The sequence below is a fragment of the Pseudophryne corroboree genome, chromosome 1 (genome assembly GCF_028390025.1).
Source record: "Pseudophryne corroboree isolate aPseCor3 chromosome 1, aPseCor3.hap2, whole genome shotgun sequence".
Taxonomy (NCBI): domain Eukaryota; kingdom Metazoa; phylum Chordata; class Amphibia; order Anura; family Myobatrachidae; genus Pseudophryne; species Pseudophryne corroboree.
Window position 1 is genome coordinate 301,640,853 of NC_086444.1, and position 27,899 is coordinate 301,668,751.

At 48.5% G+C, this 27,899-nt stretch overlaps 1 protein-coding gene across 9 annotated transcripts in view; it reads right to left on the reverse strand.

The window, feature by feature from the left end:
• Positions 1-1,018: 1,018 nt before the first annotated feature.
• FAM216A (family with sequence similarity 216 member A) overlaps positions 1,019-27,899 on the reverse strand; it is a 41,244-nt gene continuing 14,363 nt past the window's right edge. For 7 of the 9 annotated variants that reach the window (XM_063964412.1, XM_063964411.1, XM_063964413.1 and 4 more), the window contains 4 exons: positions 18,690-18,804; positions 16,064-16,136; positions 14,692-14,774; positions 8,470-8,697 (listed from right to left, as the gene is read on the reverse strand). In XM_063964412.1, coding sequence (XP_063820482.1) covers positions 8,561-8,697; positions 14,692-14,774; positions 16,064-16,136; positions 18,690-18,804 — 408 coding nt within the window. In that variant the 3' untranslated portion in view covers positions 8,470-8,560. Of the gene's footprint in view, positions 1,409-8,469; positions 8,698-14,691; positions 14,775-16,063; positions 16,137-18,689; positions 18,805-27,899 lie in introns of those variants that run through there. The other 2 variants (XM_063964417.1, XM_063964416.1) reach the window with 2 other exon arrangements.

Here is a 27,899-nt window from a genome sequence, read left to right on the forward strand (position 1 = left end):
AATTCGGTGAGGTTTTGCCAAAACGCGTTCGAACCCAAAACACGGCCGCGGAACCGAACCCAAAACCAAAACACAAAACCCGAAAAATTTCCGGTGCTCATCACTAGTGTACAGGCTAGGGAGCTTGTTTCCTGACAATGAATGTGCAGGGTAAATGGTTCCCAAAACAAAAGAAACTTCACATAAATGTACTGGAAATACAGTAAGAGCAGTATGAAAAGTAGTACAATAGTTATGCCAACAGTTACTGGGGAAGCATCTGAGTATTCTCAAACAGCAGAACAGTGGTGGCCTTAATAATTTGCCAGGGAGGAACCAGAACTGATATTTAGCGCAGAAAGAAACCTAAAGTCTCTTTCAGCATTCAATGTTGAGAATATTGTGGACCATTGTTATTCTAAGGGAATGGTTTCTACATCAGGAAGTTTTCCAATTACTGGGGAAAAAATGTTGGCTTCTTCCTTCATGAACATCATGGGCCTGATTCTGAGTTACGGCAAAGCAAGAAAAGCAGTACCTTGGCCAAACCATGGTGCACGTCAGGGAGGCAGATTTAAAGTGTACTGAGAGATTTAGATTTAGGAGAGCCATGGCCAAACTCAGATCTAAATGGCAAGGTAAAAATACTGTACATCTAAAACAAATGAAGATACTGTGCTCTTAATTAGGTCTTGACATGGCAGAAAGAACGGGATGCAATCAATTTGCCAGCTATCGGGATTACGTCGGTCAAGATACCGACACCAGAATCCCAAAAGCCGAAATCCACGACACCCATAAAGTGAGAATAGAACCTGTAGTGAGCACAGTGAGCCACCAAGCCCGCAGCATGGCAAGCGCAGTGAGCCAGCAAAGGGACTCTTAGCGCTCCCCCCCCCCCCCGCTGCTGGCATTCTGGCGGGCAGGCTCCTGCTGTCAGGATCTTTACAGTCGGCATCCTGCCCGCTGGAAAACATTAAGTATTCCGAAGGAACAATCTGGACACTTGAAATTGATACAATATGAAACATTTATTCATTAGCAGTATAATAAAACAATACAGAACATGTTAGGCATGAATATAAAAGTGCATGTGTGCGCACATATTTAAATATAAAAGATCAGATTGATTTTAATAATATAAAAAAAGTGTATAATGTCATTAGCATATCCATTGTACTGGCAAGTAAAGTCCCACTGTTATTCAAGTCTATAGCTGCACAGGAACAATTCTATAATCCGACCTTAATGGAGAATATTAATTACCAGCAGAAAGTCCGGCGCTGAATGCAAACTCTTGAAGTAAGGTCCTGACGTGTGTCACGTAAGCAGCAATTTCTTGTGATGTGATGCCAAAGGTTATTTGCAGTGTTATGCGGTCAGGTGAGGCAGAGCTTTTCCAGTTCTCCAGTATACTCCAGAGTTTTGACTACAAAAATAATAAAAAAAATAAGATTTTACTTACCGATAAATCTATTTCTCGTAGTCCGTAGTGGATGCTGGGGACTCCGTCAGGACCATGGGGATTAGCGGCTCCGCAGGAGACAGGGCACAAAAATAAAGCTTTAGGATCAGGTGGTGTGCACTGGCTCCTCCCCCCATGACCCTCCTCCAAGCCTCAGTTAGGATACTGTGCCCGGACGAGCGTACACAATAAGGAAGGATTTTGAATCCCGGGTAAGACTCATACCAGCCACACCAATCACACCGTACAACTTGTGATCTGAACCCAGTTAACAGTATGACAACGTAGGAGCCTCTGAACAGACGGCTCACAACAATAACAACCCGATTTCTTTGTAACAATAACTATGTACAAGTATTGCAGACAATCCGCACTTGGGATGGGCGCCCAGCATCCACTACGGACTACGAGAAATAGATTTATCGGTAAGTAAAATCTTATTTTCTCTAACGTCCTAGTGGATGCTGGGGACTCCGTCAGGACCATGGGGATTATACCAAAGCTCCCAAACGGGCGGGAGAGTGCGGATGACTCTGCAGCACCGAATGAGAGAACTCCAGGTCCTCTTTAGCCAGGGTATCAAATTTGTAGAATTTTACAAACGTGTTCTCCCCCGACCACGTAGCTGCTCGGCAGAGTTGTAATGCCGAGACCCCTCGGGCAGCCGCCCAGGATGAGCCCACCTTCCTTGTGGAATGGGCCTTGACAGATTTAGGCTGTGGCAGGCCTGCCACAGAATGTGCAAGTTGAATTGTGCTACAAATCCAACGAGCAATCGTCTGCTTAGAAGCAGGAGCACCCAGCTTGTTGGGTGCATACAGTATAAACAGCGATTCAGATTTTCTGACTCCAGCCGTCCTTGAAATATATATTTTCAATGCCCTGACAACGTCCAGCAACTTGGAATCCTCCAAATCGCTAGTAGCCGCAGGCACCACAATAGGCTGGTTCAGGTGAAACGCTGACACCACCTTAGGCAGAAAATGAGGACGCGTCCGCAGTTCTGCCCTGTCCGAATGGAAAATCAGATATGGGCTTTTATACGATAAAGCCGCCAATTCTGACACTCTCCTGGCTGAAGCCAGGGCCAGTAGCATGGTTACTTTCCATGTAAGATATTTCAAATCCGCCGATTTGAGTGGCTCAAACCAATGGGATTTGAGAAAATCCAAAACTACATTAAGGTCCCACGGAGCCACTGGGGGCACAACCGGGGGCTGTATATGTAGTACTCCTTTTACAAAAGTCTGGACTTCAGGAACTGAAGCCAATTCTTTCTGGAAGAAAATCGACAGGGCCGAAATTTGAACCTTAATGGACCCCAACTTGAGGCCCATAGACAATCCTGTTTGCAGGAAATGTAGGAATCGACCCAATTGAAATTCCTCCGTGGGGGCCTTCCTGGCCTCACACCACGCAACATATTTTCTCCAAATGCGGTGATAATGTTGTGCAGTCACCTCCTTCCTGGCTTTTACCAGTGTAGGAATGACCTCTTCCGGAATGCCTTTTTCCCTTAGAATTCGGCGTTCAACCGCCATGCCGTCAAACGCAGCCGCGGTAAGTCTTGGAATAGACACGGTCCCTGCTGAAGCAGGTCCCGTCTTAGAGGTAGAGGCCACGGATCTTCCGTGAGCATCTCCTGAAGTTCCGGGTACCAAGTTCTTCTTGGCCAATCCGGAGCCACGAGTATCGTTCTTACTCCCCTTTGCCGTATAATTCTCAGTACTTTTGGTATGAGAGGCAGAGGAGGAAACACATACACTGACTGGAACACCCACGGCGTTACCAGAGCGTCCACAGCTATTGCCTGAGGGTCTCTTGACCTGGCGCAATACCTGTCCAGTTTTTTGTTGAGGCGAGACGCCATCATGTCCACCTTTGGTTTTTCCCAACGGTTCACAATCATGTGGAAGACTTCTGGATGAAGTCCCCACTCTCCCGGGTGTAGATCGTGTCTGCTGAGGAAGTCTGCTTCCCAGTTGTCCACTCCCGGAATGAACACTGCTGACAGTGCTATCACATGATCTTCCGCCCAGCGAAGAATCCTTGCAGCTTCTGCCATTGCTCTCCTGCTTCTTGTGCCGCCCTGTCTGTTTACGTGGGCGACTGCCGTGATGTTGTCCGACTGGATCAACACCGGCTGACCCTGAAGCAGGGGTTTTGCCAGGCTTAGAGCATTGTAAATCGCTCTTAGCTCCAGTATATTTATGTGAAGAGACATCTCCAGGTTTGACCATACTCCCTGGAAGTTTCTTCCCTGTGTGACCGCTCCCCAGCCTCTCAGACTGGCATCCGTGGTCACCAGGACCCAGTCCTGTATGCCGAATCTGCAGCCCTCTAACAGATGAGCACTCTGCAACCACCACAGAAGAGACACCCTTGTCCGTGGCGACAAGGTTATCCGCTGATGCATCTGCAGATGCGATCCGGACCATTTGTCCAGCAGATCCCACTGAAAAGTTCGTGCGTGGAATCTGCCGAATGGAATCGCTTCGTAAGAAGCCACCATCTTTCCCAGGACTCTTGTGCATTGATGCACAGACACTTTCCCTGGTTTTAGGAGGTTCCTGACAAGTTCGGATAACTCCTTGGCTTTCTCCTCCGGAAGAAACACCTTTTTCTGAACCGTGTCCAGAATCATTCCCAGGAACAGCAGACGTGTCGTCGGGGTCAATTGAGATTTTGGAAAATTCAGAATCCACCCGTGCTGTTGCAGCACTATTTGGGTTAGTGCTACTACGTCCCCCAACTGTTCCCTGGACCTTGCCCTTATCAGGAGATCGTCCAAGTAAGGGATAATTAATACGCCTTTTCTTCGTAGAAGAAACATCATTTCGGCCATTACCTTGGTAAAGACCCGAGGTGCCGTGGACAATCCAAACGGCAGCGTCTGAAACTGATAATGACAGTTTTGCACCACGAACCTGAGGTACCCTTGATGTGAAGGGCAAATTGGGACATGCAGGTAAGCATCCTTGATGTCCAGGGACACCATAAAGTCCCCTTCTTCCAGATTCGCTATCACTGCTCTGAGTGACTCCATCTTGAACTTGAATTTTTGTATGTACAGGTTCAAAGATTTCAGATTTAGAATAGGTCTTACCGAGCCGTCCGGCTTCGGTACCACAAATAGTGTGGAATAATACCCCTTTCCCTGTTGTAGGAGGGGTACCTTGACTATCACCTGCTGAGAATACAGCTTGTGAATGGCTTCCAATACCGTCGCCCTGTCTGAGGGAGACGTTGGCAGAGCAGACTTTAGGAACCGGCGAGGGGGAGACTTCTCGAATTCCAACCTGTAACCCTGAGATATTATCTGCAGGATCCAGGGGTCCACCTGTGAGTGAGCCCACTGTGCGCTGAAATTCTTGAGTCGACCCCCCACCGCCCCTGAGTCCGCTTGTAAAGCCCCAACGTCATGCTGAGGGCTTTGCAGAAGCCGGGGGGGGCTTCTGCTCCTGGGAAGAAGCTGCTTGGTGCACTCTCTTACCCTTTCCTTTGCCTCGGGGCAAATATGACTGTCCTTTCGCCCGCTTGTTCCTATAGGAACGAAAGGACTGCGGCTGAAAAGACGGTGTCTTTTTCTGTTGGGAGGGGACCTGAGGTAAAAAGGTGGATTTCCCGGCTGTTGCCGTGGCCACCAAATCCGATAGACCGACCCCAAATAATTCCTCCCCCTTATACGGCAATACTTCCATATGCCGTTTGGAATCCGCATCACCTGACCATTGTCGCGTCCATAAACTTCTTCTGGCAGATATGGACATCGCACTTACTCTCGATGCCAGAGTGCAAATATCCCTCTGTGCATCTCGCATATATAGAAATGCATCCTTTAAATGCTCTATAGTCAGTAAAATACTGTCCCTATCTAGGGTATCAATATTTTCAGTCAGGGAATCCGACCAAACCACCCCAGCACTGCACATCCATGCAGAGGCGATGGCTGGTCGCAGTATAACACCAGTATGAGTGTATATACTTTTCAGGGTAGTTTCCAGCCTCCTATCTGCTGGATCCTTGAGGGCGGCCGTTTCAGGAGACGGTAACGCCACTTGTTTTGATAAGCGTGTGAGCGCCTTATCCACCCTAGGGGGTGTTTCCCAGCGCGCCCTAACCTCTGGCGGGAAAGGATATAATGCCAATAACTTCTTTGAAATTAGCAGTTTTCTATCGGGGTTAACCCACGCTTCATCACACACTTCATTCAATTCGTCTGATTCAGGAAAAACTACAGGTAGTTTTTTCAGACCCCACATAATACCCCTTTTTGTGGTACATGCAGTATCAGAGATATGTAAAGCCTCCTTCATTGCCGTGATCATATAACGTGTGGCCCTACTGGAAAATACGTTTGTTTCTTCACCGTCGACACTAGATTCGGTGTCCGTGTCTGGGTCTGTGTCGACCGACTGAGGTAAAGGGCGTTTTACAGCCCCTGACGGTGTCTGAGACGCCTGTACAGGTACTAACTGGTTTGCCGGCCGTCTCATGTCGTCAACTGATTTTTGTAATGTGCTGACATTATCACGTAATTCCATAAATAAAGCCATCCATTCCGGTGTCGACTCCCTAGGGGGTGACATCACCATTACCGGCAATTGCTCCGCCTCCACACCAACATCGTCCTCATACATGTCGACACACACGTACCGACACACAGCAGACACACAGGGAATGCTCTTATCGAAGACAGGACCCCACTAGCCCTTTGGGGAGACAGAGGGAGAGTTTGCCAGCACACACCCAAGCGCTATAAATATATAGGAACAACCCTATAGAAGTGTTGTCTCCCTTATAGCAGTTTAATATATATCAAAAACGCCAAAAAAAGTGCCCCCCCCTCTCTTTTTTACCCTGTTTCTGTAGTGCAGTGCAGGGGAGAGTCCTGGGAGCCTTCCTCGCAGCGGAGCTGAGCAGGAAAATGGCGCTGTGTGCTGAGGAGATAGGCCCCGCCCCCTATTTCGGCGGGCTCTTCTCCGGAGTTTGTGAGACCTGGCAGGGGTTAAATACATCCATATAGCCCCAAGGGCTATATGTGATGTATTTTTTAGCCAGAACAAGGTATTCTCATTGCTGCCCAGGGCGCCCCCTGCAGCGCCCTGCACCCTCCGTGACCGCTGGTGTGAAGTGTGTGACAACAATGGCGCACAGCTGCAGTGCTGTGCGCTACCTCATGAAGACTGAAAAGTCTTCTGCCGCCGGTTTCTGGACCTCTTCGCTTTTCGGCATCTGTAAGGGGGTCGGCGGCGCGGCTCCGGGACCGGACTCCATGGCTGGGCCTGTGTTCGATCCCTCTTGAGCTAATGGTGTCCAGTAGCCTAAGAAGCCAATCCATCCTGCACGCAGGTGAGTTCACTTCTTCTCCCCTAAGTCCCTCGTTGCAGTGAGCCTGTTGCCAGCAGGACTCACTGAAAATAAAAAACCTAAAAACTTTTTCTAAGCAGCTCTTTAGGAGAGCCACCTAGATTGCACCCTGCTCGGACGGGCACAAAAACCTAACTGAGGCTTGGAGGAGGGTCATGGGGGGAGGAGCCAGTGCACACCACCTGATCCTAAAGCTTTATTTTTGTGCCCTGTCTCCTGCGGAGCCGCTAATCCCCATGGTCCTGACGGAGTCCCCAGCATCCACTAGGACGTTAGAGAAATATAAAGAAAATATAAATCTCTTCTTTGTATTATTTAATCATTTTTATAGGCAAAACTCTGGATTGAAAAGTGACAGGTGAGGCAGTGCCTCCCCAGACTACCTTGTCCACACATATCAGATCAAAACTCAGCAAATTTCCAGCAGTATATACTGCTGCACGATTGTATAATATCTGTATCATTAGCTGCAGGTAACTTAGCCCTACTGTATATCCACAGCAGGGTCAGAGCTGTCCCTGGCTGTGGAGGCATCCGGTCTCCGGGCTGCGCAGGAGAGCTTGCGCGATCTGTGAGATCTTACACGATTTGTGAGATCTCGCGCATGCACAGTCGGGCTGGGAGACACAGCGCATCTGCACTGAGCTGATGTGCTGTGTGCTCTGTGGGGATCACAGGTGGGGGGAGTTTACACTCACCTGCTTCGGCAGACAAGATGTTAGTACAACTTGTCGGAGTGGCTTTCTGCTTCGCCTTGGTAATAAGGTGAAGCAGGAAGTGTTTTAGCGGCATGATCCAGGCTGCTATAATACAATTACCCTTTGATTACATCCGGGGACCAGACCTTTGGCATCACATCACAACTGTCACAACACTCAGATAGAGAAGGTGGATGTCAACCCATACTACAGAACTTGCTGGGACCCAATGCAGAGGTGCGGAATCTAACTTGCCAGTGGTTTTCACCAGGGACTCCCGAAAGGGGATTTGGGCTTCGCTGTGCCCAACATACAGGTCGCAGCCCGCTGACTGGGTTTCCTAGTACACGGCTGGTATACACGAGAGCTGGTATAGGAATTTCCTGTGAGGTGTATAAACATGGAGACAACTGATAAAGGACAGGATTGGAGCTGGACAGGAAGGTCAGGAATAGGTATGAGACTGGGAGCAAACACTAGGATAGCAGGAACCTGGAACAGAGCACAGGAAGGCAGGAACCAGGAATGGAGTACAGGGAAGGTAGGACCAGGAGCGGGACACACTGGTAGAGCAATGGGAATCACTAAGTATTTTTAATGAGCCTATAATAAATAGTACACAGAGACATCCTATTATACAGAGGGGAATTCAAATAAGGCGCCTGTGTGATGTCACACTATGGCGCACATGGCCGGGGTTCTGGTGCGCTGTGACAACAACAGATTGCGGCTTTTCCTAGGGGAAGAGGGGTATCTGCATTAGATACCATCTGGGTGAGTTTTTTGTCTACATGTCTTCACCTTTAGAAGTTAAGATACCAGTTGTATTGACTGCAAAGAAGTAATTAGAGGAAACTGAATTATCAGTAATGAGAATTCACTGTTTTTCTTTTGCTGCTAATGAACACATTTGGACTACAAATATGCATGTTCTAGAGAGTGGAAAGCAGCACTGAATAGATGTGCAGTTTCATTTAATCAAAAGCCAAAACAGAATGATAAAAATGATGTCATGTGGATTATATTTTGATTTACAAATATTGTCTAATCATGCTGTAGTATATGCAGTGCTTTCACTAGTCCCAGGATCCTTTATTGTAAGAGACTTCATTTGCTCACTCATGGCTTCTTCTATGGTCCTTGCACCTTCAGTAGTAGCATCTACACTCGATGTGGATGGAGAATCTAAAATAAAATAAGAATTTACTTACCGATAATTCTATTTCTCGGAGTCCGTAGTGGATGCTGGGGTTCCTGAAAGGACCATGGGGAATAGCGGCTCCGCAGGAGACAGGGCACAAAAAGTAAAGCTTTCCGATCAGGTGGTGTGCACTGGCTCCTCCCCCTATGACCCTCCTCCAAGCCTCAGTTAGGTACTGTGCCCGGACGAGCGTACACAATAAGGGAGGAATTTTGAATCCCGGGTAAGACTCATACCAGCCACACCAATCACACCGTACAACTTGTGATCAAACCCAGTTAACAGTATGATAACAGAGGAGCCTCCGAAAGATGGCTTCCTAAACAATAACCCGAATTAGTTAACAATAACTATGTACAATTATTGCAGATAATCCGCACTTGGGATGGGCGCCCAGCATCCACTACGGACTCCGAGAAATAGAATTATCGGTAAGTAAATTCTTATTTTCTCTATCGTCCTAGTGGATGCTGGGGTTCCTGAAAGGACCATGGGGATTATACCAAAGCTCCCAAACGGGCGGGAGAGTGCGGATGACTCTGCAGCACCGAATGAGAGAACTCCAGGTCCTCCTTAGCCAGAGTATCAAATTTGTAAAATTTTACAAACGTGTTCTCCCCTGACCACGTAGCTGCTCGGCAAAGTTGTAATGCCGAGACCCCTCGGGCAGCCGCCCAAGATGAGCCCACCTTCCTTGTGGAGTGGGCCTTTACAGATTTAGGCTGTGGCAGGCCTGCCACAGAATGTGCAAGTTGGATTGTGCTACAGATCCAACGAGCAATCGTCTGCTTAGACGCAGGAGCACCCATCTTGTTGGGTGCATACAATATAAACAACGAGTCAGATTTTCTGACTCCAGCTGTCCTTGCAATATATATTTTTAATGCTCTGACAACGTCCAGTAACTTGGAGTCCTCCAAGTCACTTGTAGCCGCAGGCACTACAATAGGCTGGTTCAGATGAAATGCTGACACCACCTTAGGGAGAAAATGCGGACGAGTCCGCAGTTCTGCCCTGTCTGAATGGAAAATCAGATATGGGCTTTTGTAAGATAAAGCTGCCAGTTCTGACACTCTCCTGGCCGAAGCCAGGGCTAGTAACATGGTCACTTTCCATGTGAGATATTTTAAATCCACCTTATTTAGTGGTTCAAACCAATGAGATTTTAGAAATTCCAAAACCACATTGAGATCCCACGGTGCCACTGGAGGCACCACAGGAGGCTGTATATGCAGCACTCCCTTAACAAAAGTCTGGACTTCAGGAACTGAAGCCAATTCTTTTTGAAAGAAAATTGACAGGGCCGAAATTTGAACCTTAATAGATCCCAATTTGAGACCCATAGACAATCCTGATTGCAGGAAATGTAGGAATCGACCCAGTTGAAATTCCTCCGTCGGAGCACTCCGATCCTCGCACCACGCAACATATCTTCGCCAAATGCGGTGATAGTGTTGCACGGTTACTTCCTTCCTTGCTTTAATCAAAGTAGGAATGACTTCTTCCGGCATGCCTTTTTCCTTTAGGATCCGGCGTTCAACCGCCATGCCGTCAAACGCAGCCGCGGTAAGTCTTGAAACAGACAGGGACCCTGCTGAAGCAAGTCCCTCCTTAGAGGTAGAGGCCACGGATCTTCCGTGATCATCTCTTGAAGTTCCGGGTACCAAGTCCTTCTTGGCCAATCCGGAACCACTAGTATCGTTCTTACGCCTCTTTGCCGTATAATTCTCAATACTTTTGGTATGAGAGGCAGAGGAGGAAACACATACACCGACTGGTACACCCAAGGCGTTACCAGCGCGTCCACAGCTATCGCCTGCGGATCTCTTGACCTGGCGCAATACCTGTCCAGTTTTTTGTTGAGGCGAGACGCCATCATGTCCACCATTGGTCTTTCCCAACGGGTTACCAGCATGTGGAAGACTTCCGGATGAAGTCCCCACTCTCCCGGGTGAAGGTCGTGTCTGCTGAGGAAGTCTGCTTCCCAGTTGTCCACTCCCGGGATGAACACTGCTGACAGTGCTATCACATGATTCTCTGCCCAGCGAAGAATCCTTGCAGCTTCTGCCATTGCACTCCTGCTTCTTGTGCCGCCCTGTCTGTTTACATGGGCGACTGCCGTGATGTTGTCCGACTGGATCAACACCGATTTTCCTTGAAGCAGAGGTTCTGCCTGGCTTAGAGCATTGTAGATTGCTCTTAGTTCCAGAATGTTTATGTGAAGAGACGTTTCCAGGCTCGTCCACACTCCCTGGAAGTTTCTTCCTTGTGTGACTGCTCCCCAGCCTCTCAGGCTGGCGTCCGTGGTCACCAGGATCCAATCCTGTATGCCGAATCTGCGGCCCTCCAATAGATGAGCACTCTGCAACCACCACAGAAGAGATACCCTTGTCCTTGGAGACAGGGTTATCCGCTGGTGCATCTGAAGATGCGACCCTGACCATTTGTCCAACAGATCCCTCTGGAAAATTCGTGCATGGAATCTGCCGAATGGAATTGCTTCGTAAGAAGCCACCATTTTTCCCAGGACTCTTGTGCATTGATGTACAGACACCTTTCCTGGTTTTAGGAGGTTCCTGACAAGCTCGGATAACTCCTTGGCTTTTTCCTCCGGGAGAAAAACCTTTTTCTGAACCGTGTCCAGAATCATCCCCAGGAACAGCAGACGAGTTGTCGGCATTAACTGGGATTTTGGAATATTCAGAATCCAGCCGTGCTGTTTTAGCACTTCTTGAGACAGTGCTAATCCCCTCTCTAGCTGTTCTCTGGACCTTGCCCTTATTAGGAGATCGTCCAAGTATGGGATAATTAATACGCCTTTTCTTTGAAGAAGAATCATCATCTCGGCCATTACCTTTGTAAAGACTCGAGGTGCCGTGGACAATCCGAACGGCAGCGTCTGAAACTGATAGTGACAGTTTTGTACAACGAACCTGAGGTACCCCTGGTGTGAGGGGTAAATTGGAACGTGGAGGTACGCATCTTTGATGTCCAAGGACACCATAAAGTCCCCTTCTTCCAGGTTCGCTATCACTGCTCTGAGTGACTCCATTTTGAACTTGAACTTCTTTATGTATAGGTTCAAGGACTTCAGATTTAGAATAGGTCTTACCGAGCCGTCCGGCTTCGGTACCACAAATAGAGTGGAATAATACCCCTTTCCCTGTTGTAGAAGAGGTACCTTGACTATCACCTGCTGAGAGTACAGCTTGTGAATGGCTTCCAAAACCGTCTCCCTTTCGGAGGGGGACGTTGGTAAAGCAGACTTCAGGAAACGGCGAGGCGGATCTGTCTCTAGTTCTAACCTGTACCCCTGAGATATTATCTGCAGGATCCAGGGATCTACCTGCGAGTGAGCCCACTGCGCGCTGAAATTCTTGAGACGACCGCCCACCGCCCCCGAGTCCGCTTGAGAAGCCCCAGCGTCATGCTGAGGCTTTTGTAGAAGCGGGGGAGGGCTTCTGTTCCTGGGAAGGAGCTGCCTGTTGGTGTCTCTTCCCCTTTCCTCTGCCTCGTGGCAGATTTGAATATCCCTTTGCTCTCTTGTTTTTAAAGGAACGAAAGGGCTGCGGTTGAAAAGTCGGTGTCTTTTTCTGTTGGGGAGTAGCTTGAGGTAAAAAAGTGGATTTCCCGGCTGTAGCCGTGGCCACCAAATCTGATAGACCGACTCCAAATAACTCCTCCCCTTTATACGGCAAAACTTCCATATGCCGTTTTGAGTCCGCATCGCCTGACCACTGTCGCGTCCATAAACTTCTTCTGGCTGAAATGGACATAGCACTTACCCGTGATGCCAGTGTGCAGATATCCCTCTGTGCATCACGCATATAAAGAAATGCATCCTTTATTTGCTCTAAAGACAGTAAAACATTGTCCCTATCCAGGGTATCAATATTTTCAATCAGGGACTCTGACCAAGCTACTCCAGCACTGCACATCCAGGCTGTCGCTATAGCTGGTCGTAGTATAACACCTGTATGTGTGTATATACTTTTTTGGATATTTTCCATCCTCCTATCTGCTGGATCTTTAAGTGCGGCCGTCTCAGGAGAGGGTAACGCCACTTGTTTAGATAAGCGTGTGAGCGCCTTGTCCACCCTAGGAGGTGTTTCCCAGCGCGCCCTAACCTCTGACGGGAAAGGGTATAAAGCTAATAACTTCTTTGAAATTAGCATCTTTTTATCGGGGGCAACCCACGCTTCATCACATACATCATTTAGTTCTTCTGATTCGGGAAAAACTATAGGTAGTTTTTTCACACCCCACATAATACCCTGTTTAGTGGTACCTGTAGTATCAGCTAAATGTAACGCCTCCTTCATTGCCAAAATCATATAACGTGTGGCCCTACTGGAAAATACGGTTGATTCGTCACCGTCGCCACTGGAATCAGTGCCTGTGTCTGGGTCTGTGTCGACCGACTGAGGCAAAGGGCGTTTTACCGCCCCTGACGGTGTTTGAGGCGCCTGGACAGGCACTAACTGATTGTCCGGCCGTCTCATGTCGTCAAGCGACTGTTTTAGCGTGTTGACACTATCCCGTAATTCCATAAATAAAGGCATCCATTCTGGTGTCGACCCCCTAGGAGGTGACATCCCCATATTTGGCAATTGCTCCGCCTCCACACCAATATCGTCCTCATACATGTCGACACACACGTACCGACACACAGCAGACACACAGGGAATGCTCTTAACGAAGACAGGACCCCACTAGCCCTTTGGGGAGACAGAGGGAGAGTTTGCCAGCACACACCAAAAGCGCTATATATGACAGGGATAGCCTTATAATAAGTGCTCCCTGTATAGCTGCTTTTATAATATAATTTTTGCCACTATTTTGCCCCCCCCTCTCTTGTTTTACCCTGTTTCTGTAGTGCAGTGCAGGGGAGAGACCTGGGAGCCGTCCTGACCAGCGGAGCTGTGTAAGGAAAATGGCGCTGTGTGCTGAGGAGATAGGCCCCGCCCCTTTTCCGGCGGGCTCGTCTCCCGCTCTTTAGTGTATTCTGGCAGGGGTTAAATATCTCCATATAGCCCCCGGAGGCTATATGTGAGGTATTTTTTAGCCAGATAGGTTTTCATTTGCCTCCCAGGGCGCTCCCCTCCCAGCGCCCTGCACCCTCAGTGACTGCCGTGTGAAGTGTGCTGAGAGGAAAATGGCGCACAGCTGCAGTGCTGTGCGCTACCTTTAGAAGACTGAGGAGTCTTCTGCCGCCGATTCTGGACCTCTTCATGTTTCAGCATCTGCAAGGGGGCCGGCGGCGAGGCTCCGGTGACCATCCAGGCTGTACCTGTGATCGTCCCTCTGGAGCTGATGTCCAGTAGCCAAGAAGCCAATCCATCCTGCACGCAGGTGAGTTCACTTCTTCTCCCCTAAGTCCCTCGTTGCAGTGATCCTGTTGCCAGCAGGACTCACTGTAAAATAAAAAACCTAGCTAAACTTTCTCTAAGCAGCTCTTTAGGAGAGCCACCTAGATTGCACCCTTCTCGGCCGGGCACAAAAATCTAACTGAGGCTTGGAGGAGGGTCATAGGGGGAGGAGCCAGTGCACACCACCTGATCGGAAAGCTTTACTTTTTGTGCCCTGTCTCCTGCGGAGCCGCTATTCCCCATGGTCCTTTCAGGAACCCCAGCATCCACTAGGACGATAGAGAAAATACAAACCATGGTTAGTGACAGCAGAGAACGTATGGGCTCATTGATCAATGAGTGATAAATTTCACTGTGAGTGATAAATTGCACCAACCAATCAGCTCCTAATTGTCATGTTACAGGCTGTTTGAAAAAATGACAGGTGCTGATTGGCTGGTGCAATTTATCACTCACAGTGAAAATTATCACTCACTGATAAATGAGCCTACTAGTTTGTTTAAAGTAAAATGTTAATCTTTTAACTAAAGTTATTTGAGTCTGTGTAAAAGTAACTGACAATAAGAATGCATGCAGAAAAGCCAGTGTAATTGGATGTATTTTGATCACCTTCCAAGCTTGACTTCCCTTCTCCTTTTTCAATATGGCCCGTTTTACGGCTGGATTTACAAAGGTGGTCTAATTGTGACCTACTGAAAAATACCAATTCCAAAATTATAATAGGAAAGAGTAAATATTATAGCATAATATGCATATAACACAAGTGATCTATGTAAACTACCAAAACCTATACAGTGAGTAGCTAAATTATTAGGACCACCAGGCGGCAGTATGCAAAAGGGGGTATTTTGCAGATAATGCTGGCGCAGGATGTCTGAGACTATATAAGAACGAATAGGAGAAAATATACAGTACAGAGACTAATGAAGTGTATCACTCATAAAATAATGGGTAAACAACACGATCTGATGGACTTTGAATGATTGTTGGTGCAAGCATTAGCAAAAAGGCTGTAATTGTTGAAGTATACAGAGAAGGGACCAGTAGACAAAGACCTGGTTCTGAGTACAAGGCCTGTGGTTGTAAACGGCTACTGGATGCCCAAGTGGAATGGTGGCGGATTTGTTCAGTTCCACCGATGGGCAACAGGGAATCAAATTATGGAGGCCAATTGCATGGGCTACAGAAGCAGGAGGCCTGTCCGGAAGCAATTGCTTACCGCTGCAAACAGGGTGAAATGCCTCCAGTTTGCCCAGGAACACAGGAATTTGTCAGTAGATGACACGTGGACTGACAAATCACGTTTTCAATAACACGGTGAGAACAGCACAAAAGCATAGATCCTGCTTGCATCATTACAACTTTTATGGCTTGTGGAGGCAAAGTTATGGAGATTTAATTCATTGCATTTGGGCTAATATTCCCCACGAAACATACAGAAAGGTAACAGAATCTATGTTTAGGAGAATCCAAGACTTATTAAGAGCAAAAGGTGGCCAAACAAAGCACCAGAGGTCATAAAAATGTGCCACTCAGTGTATTTGCCAACAGGGAAATGCTCTTCTACTCTTTGTGTTTTTCTGCAACCTGCTCTTTACAACATTAATCCTAAATAAGTCACCAGACTTAAAGAAGCGGATGTGATTTTATACATGACATTTAGATTTTTGTGACAAAAACTATATAAACTGAATATGTTACTTCTATCCTATGTAAAAAAAAATATCCATTAAAAGTTTGCTAGTGGCATAATCGTGATGTCCAGTATAAGGGTAACCCTACTATAACGATATATCGCCCCCTGTTGCGTTTACATCTAATATGGATGTTGTCCTGCTGCTCACACACTCCTTAGTCATATGAAGCAGATAACGTGTTTGCCCTGAAACACAGCCCTGGTAAAAACCATATTCAGCCTTCAGTTCTCTAGGCTCCACTGCATGAAAATTGTAACATTCTGCATATTTTAGAAAAGTCATACCTTCTACAATGTTCCTTTATTTCATGCTTTATTTTTCCAGAGGATGGAGACTTAAAACGTGTTTTTTTATTACCTTAAAAAAAAAAGTAAAACAAATATATAAATACAACAATTGGGAAATGGACGGTATCAGCTTTATTAGTTCAAGTGCAGAAAGAAAAATCATATCCATAGCAACTTTGGAATATTTGTGAGTTCTTTATTCTCCCAAACGAGAAGCAGTTAAAATACCGCCAGTCAGGATCCCAACGGTCACAATACTGACGCCGGAATCCCGACGGGGTGAAATGCCACCGAATACTGGTGACCCATAGACGGAGAATATAACCTGTGGTGAGCACAGCGAGCCACCGTGCCTGCAGCGTGGAAAGCGCAGCAAGCCAGCAAGGGGCTTTCTATCGCTCGCCCTGCTGACGGTGTTCTGGCGGACCGGCAAATAGTACATATCCCTCCCAAACAAAGCTGTTGTGCTTCAGCAGGTACATCTTTATTTAGTCCAGTAAGGAACATAAATGTCAACATTGGTGGGACCTGCTGAACTAAGAATTAACCATGTTCATTTTACCATTAGTTACATTTCAAAAACTCACACTTAGAGGCTGTTGCAGTTACACTATGCATGCTTCAGAGAGGAGTGCATGCATCTACAGGCAATTCATTTGCTTGTCTATTGGCGGCGGGGTATAACTGGGTGATAATGAAGGCTAAGTTAAGTGAAGGCGTGTCAACGGTACTGTGAGCTATGTTGAGTAGTGCATACACAGAGATCTAGTTTCAGATGGATATCTCTTGTATCAAGGATGGGGCTTGCATAAGATGTGCATCGATTAGGATGGTGACTATGAAACCAAGCATACAACTCTGCATATGGGCAAATATCTGCATTTATTCCTTGCACGCAATGCATTTGCAATGTCCGACTTGCATGCAACTCTGAATCTGCCCCGTTAACCACTTAACTGGCATGGTCGCATCAGATGCGACCACACCAGGCTGGGCTTTCCCTGACATGGTCGCATCTGATGCGACCAGTCAAAATGCCCACTGGGGTGCTCTGGTAAGAGATTCTTCCCACAGCCGCCAATGTAAGAGGGACCTCCCGGACCCTAGGCCGCGATGGCTCCTCCTGTAGAGTGTCCCAATCACTGTGGCACCAGTGATCGGGAAGCCCAGCATCACCCTCTCCCACCCGGTGGCTACTGAGAGCAGCAGTCGCTGGGATGTCAGCGCTACTCCCCCTGTACGTACCAGGCGGCTGCAGAGTGCAGCAGCTGCCGGGATATCAGCACTGCTCTCCCTGTACGTACCAGGCGGCTGCAGAGTGCAGCAGCTGCCGGGATATCAGCACTGCTCTCCCTGTACATACCCGGCGACTGCAGAGCGCAGCAGCCGCTGGTATGTCAGAGCTGCTCCCACTGTACGTACCCGGCAGCTTCAGAGAGCAGCCGCCGCCGGGAACACGCTCTGCATATTGGCGCTCAGTAATACCTATGGTGGTAGTGTGGGGGGTAAAATAATAAAGTGACGCTGCTGGGGGTGGTAAAATAATACAATTAAAAATATATACACTGGCCAAAAGAGAAGGAGGGGGGGGTGCAAAAAAAGGAGATAGAAAAGTAATTTTATAATGGGGGCTAATAGACACGGGGTGGTGTGAGACATAAACTTATGTAAAAAAACTAAATTATATATATATTGTTTTAAAAATGCTTTTTAAACTATATTACATTAAAAAAAAAACCCTGACAATTTCTGACTGGTTTTGCCAGCAATAAATCGTCAATTAAATGGTTAAAGCAGAGTGGTCAACTGATACTCTATTGCAGTGATTCTCAAATTTGGTCCTCAGGACCCCCAACAGTTCACGTTTTTCATGTCACCTAGCAGGTGCACAGGTGTAATCATTACTCACCGACACTTTTTAAAGATCCACAGTTAATTATTTTACTTGTGATTCTGTGAAGAGACCTGGATACATGAACTATGTGGGGTTCTGTAGACAATGGGGGTCATTCAGACCCGTACGCAGCGGCTTCATTCGGGTGGTCTGTGCACGTGCACTGTGCAACCTTACACATTGCGGCCACATACTTCCGGGATCAGTGTGATTGACAGCGGCGGGCGTTCGCGGTGTGGAAACGCGGCACTGGGGACGGGGGAGGGGCGTGGCGGGCCAAATGGGGACGGGAGCGTCTTCGGAGGTGTGACATCACATGCAGCCGCTCTGATTGAAAAAATAGTGGCGGACTGTCTGACGCACTGCCAGGGGTCAAGCTTTTATATCTGGAGGCGGCCCACAGCATGTGAGGAGATGGACGCAGATCTGGCTACATATGCGGCGATCTGCGTCCATCTCTGAATACGGACCATAGTTTGAGAACCTCTGCTCTAGTGGTTTATTTTATTTTTTTACATTGTGCCTTGTGCACCATACAAAAAGTCCACTTCATGAGGGCCTTAGAAAAGCGACTGCAGAGAATTGAATGCAGCATGTCTCAAAGGATGGCCCAAATAAGGATGAATGATCTAACATGAGTACGGCAAAATAAAATGTTACATTTACTATTCTGAACTATTTACAGAATGATTAAAATAAATGTATCAGCCAGTTTTTGACAGTCCATACCACATCTTATCTGTGAATGCAGGTGACTGTAAGTCAAGGCTCTCATGTCGTTGGTACTGTAGATTTTGGCAATGCTGCACAAATACCGCTTCTGGCCCATAGTAAGATCTGGATGCTGAAATAGAAGTTATGTATGAGGACGGTATAAAGATTAAAAAAAAGTGCACAAAGATTTGAAAGCAGCTAGTTTCAGTTACTTGTAGAATTTGTTATTCTAAAGGTGGCCAGCAATCCTGCCATATTGACAGCAATACATTAGGAAAATAGGCTCAATAACAATCTGATGTGCATACTGGTCAGCGAATGTGAAAGATAACCTCTGCTGTCCTGTATGTGTGTGGTCCTCTTTTTATCAGTACAATGAACACAGATTTCCACCAAATGGTATAAATTTTCAGAGCAATTTGACAGCGTTATGTAGGAGCAGAGATTTGTACTGGCTGCTGGGAGCGGCTGGACTGTGAGAACTACTCTGCAGGGTACGAACACTGGTGCAACAAGTTTTGTAGTGCAAACATGAGTTTTCATTCTGCAGAGATGGATTATTGAACCGAGGAGAAAGGTGTAGAGGGGATAATTGCTGTGCAGAGGGATGTATTTCCACTTTCCAGTTACTCTTCAGCGCAGAAGCGCTTCTCTACGTGCACTTTGCGTAATATGAAATAAAGCTTTTAGCTTATGAAAGGGCCACAAGTAACAAAGAAAGTCCCAATGTCCTCTCACTCATGAATGATTTAAGATATGAACAGAGAGGGGTTTTTGCAGAAACACAGAAAAAAGGAGATTTATGGTAAGAACTTACCGTTGTTAAATCTCTTTCTGCGAGGTACACTGGATTTCACAGGGAATAACATTGGGGTGTAGAGTTGGATCTTGATCCGAGGCACCAACAGGCTAAAGCTTTGACTGTTCCCAGGATGCACTGCACCACCTCCTCTATAACCCCGCGCAGTGGCGGATCCAGGGGGGGGGGGCACTCGGGCCCGTGCCCCCCCTGTCATTTGTGGCAGTTTTTTTTAAAACCGGCTTTTGATATTGCCAGCGGGCACTAGGGCAGTAGTCCCAGCACAGGAGGCCCGGCGGTCAGAGCTCACACTGTCAGCCACCAGCGCTGCGCCTCCTACTGCCTCGTAACCAATGGCAACCCGGCGCCAACACATGGTGTGAACACATCACGATGCCGCTCTCTCATTCTGTACCGTGCCATGCGCTGCTGCTCTCTCCTCCCCTGTACCCAGCCCACCTCCTGTACTCACTGTGCGCTCTCTCCTCCTGATGCTGCTGTTTATGGGCACCATTAGGAGTCACAAACGCTCCTTCCTGTCCTAGGATGCCAGCCAGTGGGGAAAAGCCTTAATGTATTTGCTAAGTAAATGTGATGGGGGGGGGTGTGCAAGGCTGTCAGGGAATCCTTCGTTTTTTCTTTCCAAAGTTACAGTATGACCCTGTATCTCCCCCTCAGCACCCTCCTCCTCCCTGTATCTCCCCCTCAGAACCCTCCTCCTCCCTGTATCTCCCCCTCAGCACCCTCCTCCTCCCTGTATCTCCCCCTCGGCACCCTCCTCCTCCCTGTATCTCCCCCTCAGCACCCTCACCCTCCCTGTATCTCCCCCTCAGCACCCTCACCCCCCCTGTATCTCCCCCTCATCATCTCCCCCTCAGCACCCTCCCTTCTCCCTGTATCCCCCCTCAGCACCCTCACCCTCCCTGTATCTCCCCCTCAGCACCCTCCCCCTCCCTGTCTCTCCCCCTCAGCACCCTCCCCCTTCCTGTCTCTCCCCCTCAGCACCCTCCCTCTCCCTGTCTCTCCCCCTCCCTGTCTCTCCCCCTCAGCACCCTCCCCCTTCCTGTCTTTCCCCCACAGCACCCTCCCCCTTCCTGTCTCTCCCCCTCAGCACCCTCCCCCTTTCTGTCTCTCCCCCGCAGCACCCTCCCCCTCCCTGTCTCTCCCCCTCAGCACCCTCACCCTTCCTGTCTCTCCCCCTCAGCACCCTCACCCTTCCTGTCTTTCCCCCACAGCACCCTCCCCCTCCCTGTCTCTCCACCTCAGCACCCTCACCCTCCCTGTAAGATGACATTAGACATTTTTTTGTATAAAAAAAATTAAAACTTTTTATTTTAACCTTCCCTCCCCACTTATACGTGTGTCATAGGGGCCCACATCACACTGACGCATATGTCACCTTCTCTCTGTCACCTACTGCCAGTCTACCTGGCATCCTCTCCCTGTCACCCACTGCCAGTTAGTCACCCTCTCCCTGTCATCCACTGCTAGTCATCCTCTCCCTGTCACCCACTGCCAGTCTCCCTGTCACCCACTGCCAGTCTCCCTGTCACCCACTGCCAGTCTCCCTGTCACCCACTGCCAGTCTCCCTGTCACCCACTGCCAGTTAGTCACCCTCTCCCTGTCATCCACTGCCAGTCATCCTCTCCCTGTCATCCACTGCCAGTCTCCCTGTCACCCACTGCCAGTCTCCTTGCCACCCACTGCCAGTCTCCCTGTCACCAACTGCCAGTCACCCTCCCCATCACCCACTGCCAGTCACCCTCCCCATCACCCACTGCCAGTCACTCTCCCCGTCACCCACTGCCTGTCACCCCCTTCCAGTCACTCTATACCCAGTCACACACTACCATTCACGTTCTCCCAGTCACCCTCTCTCCCACTGGCTGTCACCCACTGCCAGTCACTTTCCATCAACCGCTAGCTGTCACCAACTGATAGTCACTCTCCCTGTCACGTACTGCAAGTCACTCTCTCTCTCACTCTCTACCTGTCCTGTGAGGCCACACCCCTTGTAGTGGTGACACACCCCTTTTCTGGGAGCGCATGCGCTGAAGGCGCACGCAAATGTACTTGCCCCTTCCATGGTGACCCCCTGTCAATTTTTTCTGGATCCACCCCTGACCCCGCCTCCAGACACTGGAGCTCAGTTTTGTTAACTAGTCCAATGCAGTAGCAGGTAAAAGAGACAATAGTTAGTAGCCACAGATAACCACATTCTCACGACAGGAGAAGGTACCAGTGGCAAATGCCATACAAACCCAAAGAAGCTAAATGCGTCAGGGTGGGCGCCCTGTGGAATCCAGTGTACCTCGCAGAAAGAGATTTCACAATGGTAAGCTCTTACCATAAATCTCCTTTTCTGCAGCGGGGTACACTGTTATTGCACAAGGAATTACATCGGGGATGTCCTAAAGCAGTTCCTTAAAGGAGCGGACGCACTGTAGTGGGCACAAGAACCCGGCGTCCAAAGGAAGCATCCTGTGAGGTGGAAGTATCAAAGGCATAGAACCTGATGAACGTGTTCACTGAGGACCACGTAGCCGCCTTGCAATTGTTCTAGGGATGCGCCAAGGCGAGCTGCCCAAGAAGGTCCAACAGACCGAGTAGAATGGGCCTTGATAGTAGCAGGAGCTGGAAGTCCAGCCTGTACATAAACCCCCCTAGGATAAACCAGGAGAGATAAAGGCCGGAACCACAATCTCTTGGTTAAGGTAGAAAGACGACACCACCTTAGGCAGATAACCAGGGCGAGTTCTAAGAACTGCACGGTCACGGTGAAAAATCAGAAAAGGTGACCGACAGGATAAGGCACCCAAGTCTGAAACTCTTCTAGCAGAGGCAATAGCCAGCAAAAATAAAACCTTAAGTGTAAGCCATTTAAGGTCCACAGACTCAAGAGGTTCAAACGGATACTCTTGTAGGGCATCCAGAACAACCAACAAATCCCAAGGAGCCACAGGATGAACATAGGGAGGTTGAATCTGTAAAACACCCTGAGTGAAAGTATGAACGTCAGGCAGAGTCGCAATTTTTCTCTTAAACCGTACCGACAAGGGTTGTCATGATCCGGGTATCTGGACGCCATTACTTACCCTTCAGATGCCTCCTAAGGCTGGCTCAGCGTTCCAGGACCGGATCCCGCTGTTCCTGAGTTTCCACATGCAGAATGTCAGAGTGGTGATTTCATCAGCCGCGGCCTCCGCTGTGCCCGCGTGGTTAAATGTGCGCTTGTCAGTCTGGCGTCTCCTGTCTCCTGTGGCCGGCGTCGCCATTACTGTTTCAATTCTCACATGGATTACAAACCAAACTTCCCTCCAAGTGTCTGCATGGGCGCAGCCATCTTGGATTTTGTCATCTGAGCATTTCCACCAATCTGCTGTCTGTATTGTTGATTTGCATAATTGCCTAGCCAACCCCTTCCTTGCTGCAGGTATAAGTAAGCTGTGCCTGAGCAAGGAAGGCGTCAGTGCTTTGGTTGTCTAACCTAGTTCCAGTTTGTCTCTCTCCTGTGGTTGTCTTCCAGGTTCCAGCTCCTGTCTCCAGACTTCTGCTATAGAGACCCGCACCAGCATTCCATCTGCGGTGTAGCCTGACTCTCCGATCCATTCTGGACTCACCTGTTTCCAGCTACAACAATCACCTGCTTCCAGCCCAGCTTCCAGCAGTGTACAGCTTCTCTTAAAGGGCCGGTGTCCTTTCTGCAGTTTACCACTCTCCACCGGTATTATTATTTCACCGCTCTCAAACAATCACCTGCTTCCAGCCCAGCTTCCAGCAGTGTATAGCTTCTCTTAAAGGGCCGGTGTCCTTTTCTGCAGTTTACCACTCTCCACCGGTATTATTATTTCACCGCTCTCAAACTCCAAACTTCATTATTATTTCATCGCTCTCAAGTTCGTTTATTATTTAACTGGTTCCAGCCAGTATCCACTCCGTACCAACAACAGTCTGGTTCCAGCCAGTATCCACAGCAGCCGTTTTACCTTCAGCAGCCCAGCCTTTCCTGGAACATCAGCTGGTACGATCCTGGGTTCTCTCCATTGCTACAGTCAGGCCTGGTAAGGACTTTCCAACTAGAAGATTATAAGAACTGTCTCACACTACCAGTGCCTGTGGCCCTTGCCACCCTGTAGTACCCAGGAATTGTATTTATCCTCTGTTGACTTTTATGTTTCCTTTTACTGCTGCTGTGTTACGGAGTTTGTCATAATAAACATCATTGACTTTTATCCTGGTTGTCGTGGTCACGCCTTCGGGCAGTTATTCTACATGTTACTTACATGTCTAGGGGTCTGATACAACCTCCCAGGTTCCGTTACATCTCAGCCCCTACAACTGAGGCTGCCTCCCGTCAGCTCAGGCCCTCAGTTGTGACAGTAAGCACTGACCTAATGAATCCAGCCGGAGACCAGGATCAAGAGGCCAGGCCGATGCAAGAACTGGCAGCCCGACTTGAACATCAGGAGGCTGCACAGGGCCACATCATCCGCTGTCTCCAGGATCTCTCTACACGGCTGGATGGGATTCAAACGACCCTCTGTGGACCTGGCACGTCCGGTGCGTCCACTACAGTAACACCAGCTGTAACCCCACCCACCTTACCCATTTCCAGTCCACATCTTCATCTTCCAACGCCAGCAAAATTTGATGGATCTCCAAGGTTCTGCAGGGGATTTCTCAATCAATGTGAAATCCACTTTGAGCTTCTACCTGGCAATTTCTTCAGTGACCGTACCAAAATTGTCTATATCATCTCCCTTCTCAGTGGCTCAGCCCTTGACTGGGCATCACCTTTATGGGAGAAGTCTGATCCCCTGCTATCCTCCTATACTGACTTTGTAGCTACATTCAGGCGCATCTTCGACGAGCCAGGCCGGATAACATCTGCTTCATCTGAGATTCTCCGTTTACGCCAGGGAACACGTACTGTGGGACAGTATCTTATACAGTTTAAAATCCTGGCATCCGAACTGGCATGGAACGACGAGGCCCTGTATGCTGCATTCTGGCATGGCTTATCAGAACGCATCAAGGATGAGTTAGCTACCAGAGACCTGCCCTCTAAGTTGGATGAGCTAATTTCTCTTTGCACGAAGGTTGATCTACGTTTCAGAGAGAGAGCAACCGAGCGAGGAAGATCATCTACTCCTAAATCTTCTGCTCCTCCTCCTCGTCAACCATCTCCATCCAAGGATGAGCCTATGCAAATTAGTCGTTCCCGTCTATCTCCCGCTGAGCGCCGAAGACGTCTCTCTGTCTCTACTGTGCAGCTCCGTCGCACACTATCAATGCCTGTCCCAAACGTCCGGGAAACTCCAGATCCTAGCTCGCCAAGGAGAGGGCCGGCTAGGAGTAATGATCTCCTCTCCATCTCCTCATGACTGTAACCTCCCAGTGTCACTCCAAATTGCTCAACGTTACAGGAACGTCATTGCCCTCCTTGATTCCGGAGCAGCTGGGAATTTCATAACCGAAGCTTATGTTAAACGGTGGTCCCTACCCACCGAGAGACTGTCCTCGTCCATCTCTTTGACTGCCGTGGATGGCAGCAAGATTTTTGACGCAGTCATTTCCTTAAGGACTCTTCCAGTTCGTCTGAGAGTGGGAGTTCTTCATTCTGAGTATATTTCTTTTTTAGTGATTCCAAGAGCCACACATCCAGTGGTTTTAGGCCTTCCATGGCTCCGTCTCCACAACCCATCAATTGACTGGACGACTACGCAAATACTGGCATGGGGTCCCTCCTGTGCTGAGACTTGTTTAGCCAAAGTTCTTCCTGTTTGTTCTTCCTTCCCCAGGTCATCTGATGTTCCGCCTCCTCCATATCAAGACTTCACGGACGTGTTCAGTAAAGCCTCTGCTGATATCCTCCCTCCTCATAGAGAATGGGACTGCCCAATCGACCTCATTCCAGGGAAGGTTCCACCGCGAGGCCGAACTTATCCGTTGTCTCTGCCTGAGACACACTCCATGGAAGAGTACATCAAAGAGAACCTGGCGAAGGGTTTCATCCGACCATCTTCTTCTCCAGCCGGCGCAGGCTTCTTCTTCGTTAAGAAGAAAGACGGTGGTCTGCGTCCGTGCATCGACTACAGAGGTCTGAACGACATTACCGTCAAGAACCGATACCCTTTACCCCTGATTACCGAGCTCTTTGATAGAGTTAGTGGTGCAACTATTTTCACAAAGCTGGACTTGAGGGGTGCCTACAATCTCATCCGAATCCGTGAGGGTGACGAGTGGAAGACCGCCTTTAACACCCGTGACGGACATTATGAGTACCTCGTCATGCCCTTCGGATTGAGCAACGCTCCAGCAGTCTTCCAGCACTTCGTGAATGAGATTTTCAGGGACATCTTGTACCGCCATGTCGTGGTTTATCTAGACGACATCCTCATCTTTGCTAATAATCTCGAAGATCATCGTTTCTGGGTAAAAGAGGTTCTTTCCCGTCTCCGTGTCAATCACCTCTATTGTAAATTGGAGAAGTGTGTGTTTGAAGTTAAAACCATTCCGTTTCTAGGTTACATTGTGTCCGGTTCCGGACTAGAGATGGATCCTGAGAAACTCCAAGCAATCCAGAATTGGCCTATACCCTTAAGCCTCAAAGGGGTCCAGAGGTTCTTAGGGTTCGCCAATTATTATAGAAAATTTATACGAGACTTTTCCACCATCGTGGCGCCTATCACTGCATTAACCAAGAAAGGTGCTAATCCGTCCAAGTGGTCCGAGGAAGCTACACAGGCCTTTCATCTTCTGAAGCAACGGTTCATCTCTGCACCAGTTCTGAAACAGCCCGACACCGACTCTCCTTTTATCTTAGAGGTAGATGCCTCCTCCGTTGGAGTAGGAGCAGTGTTATCCCAGAGGGCCAAAGATGGACATCTACATCCTTGCAGTTTCTTCTCCCGGAAGTTCTCCCCAGCTGAGCGCAACTATGCCATTGGCGATCAGGAGTTGCTAGCCATCAAGCTCGCTCTGGAGGAGTGGAGATACCTGTTGGAGGGAGCTTCCCACTCAATCACCATACTTACCGACCACAAAAATCTTTTATATCTCAAAGGCGCACAATGTCTGAATCCTCGTCAGGCCAGATGGGCACTTTTCTTCTCTAGGTTTGACTTTAAACTCCAGTTCTGTCCGGGTTCTCAGAATCGTAAGGCCGATGCCCTTTCCCGCTCATGGGAGCAAGAAAATGAGTCCGAGTCTGCAGACAAGCATCCTATTATTAATCCGTTGGCATTCTCCACGGTAGGGATGGACTCTACGCCTCCACCAGGGAAAAGTTTTGTTAAGCCAGTTCTAAGGAAGAAGCTCATGCATTGGGCCCATGCTTCCCGTTTTGCTGGACATACAGGCATTCAGAAAACCCTTGAATTTATTTCTAGGTCCTACTGGTGGCCAACTCTGAAGAAGGACGTTATGGAATTTATTGCCTCCTGCCCAAAGTGTGCCCAACACAAAGTCTCCCGCCAGTCGCCTGCGGGGCAACTGGTTCCATTATCTGTTCCCCGTCGACCTTGGACCCATTTGTCGATGGACTTTGTTTCCGATCTACCTATCTGCAACAAGTTTAATACCATCTGGGTGGTAGTTGACCGGTTCACCAAGATGGCACATTTCATCCCTCTCACCGGTCTTCCGTCAGCTTCCAAGTTGGCTCAAGTGTTTATACAAGAGATCTTCCGACTTCACGGTCTTCCTGAAGAGATCATCTCGGATCGTGGAGTACAATTTGTAGCCAAATTTTGGCGAAGTTTGTGTCAGGCCCTCCAAGTCAAGTTAAAGTTTTCCACGGCTTACCATCCTCAGACCAATGGTCAAACCGAGAGGGTGAATCAGGACTTGGAGGCCTTCCTCCGTATATATGTGTCTTCCTCTCAAGATGACTGGGTTCAACTCCTTCCTTGGGCCGAGTTCAGCCACAACAATCAATACCATTCCTCATCTTCTTCTACACCATTCTTCATTAATTATGGATTCCACCCTAAAGTCCCAGAATTCCAACCGCTTCCCGCAACTTCTGTTCCAGCAGTGGATGTCACCTTGCGTCAGTTTTCAAATAACTGGAGGAACGTCCGCGCAGCCCTGCTTAAAGCCTCATTCAGGTATAAGAAGTTTGCCGATAGGAAGCGTAGAGCGGTTCCTGCTCTCAAGGTGGGTGATCGTGTGTGGCTGTCCACGAAGAATTTGAGGTTGAGAGTTCCCAGCATGAAATTTGCACCTCGCTACATCGGACCCTTCAAGATTGAACAAGTCATCAATCCTGTTGCCTACAGGTTACAGTTACCATCCTTCTTGAAAATACCCAGGACATTTCATGTTTCTTTGTTGAAACCGCTGATCCTGAATCGGTTTCATTCCGCACTTCCTCCAGCTCCCAAAGTTCAGACTCAACGGGGAGTCGAGTACGAGGTGGCCA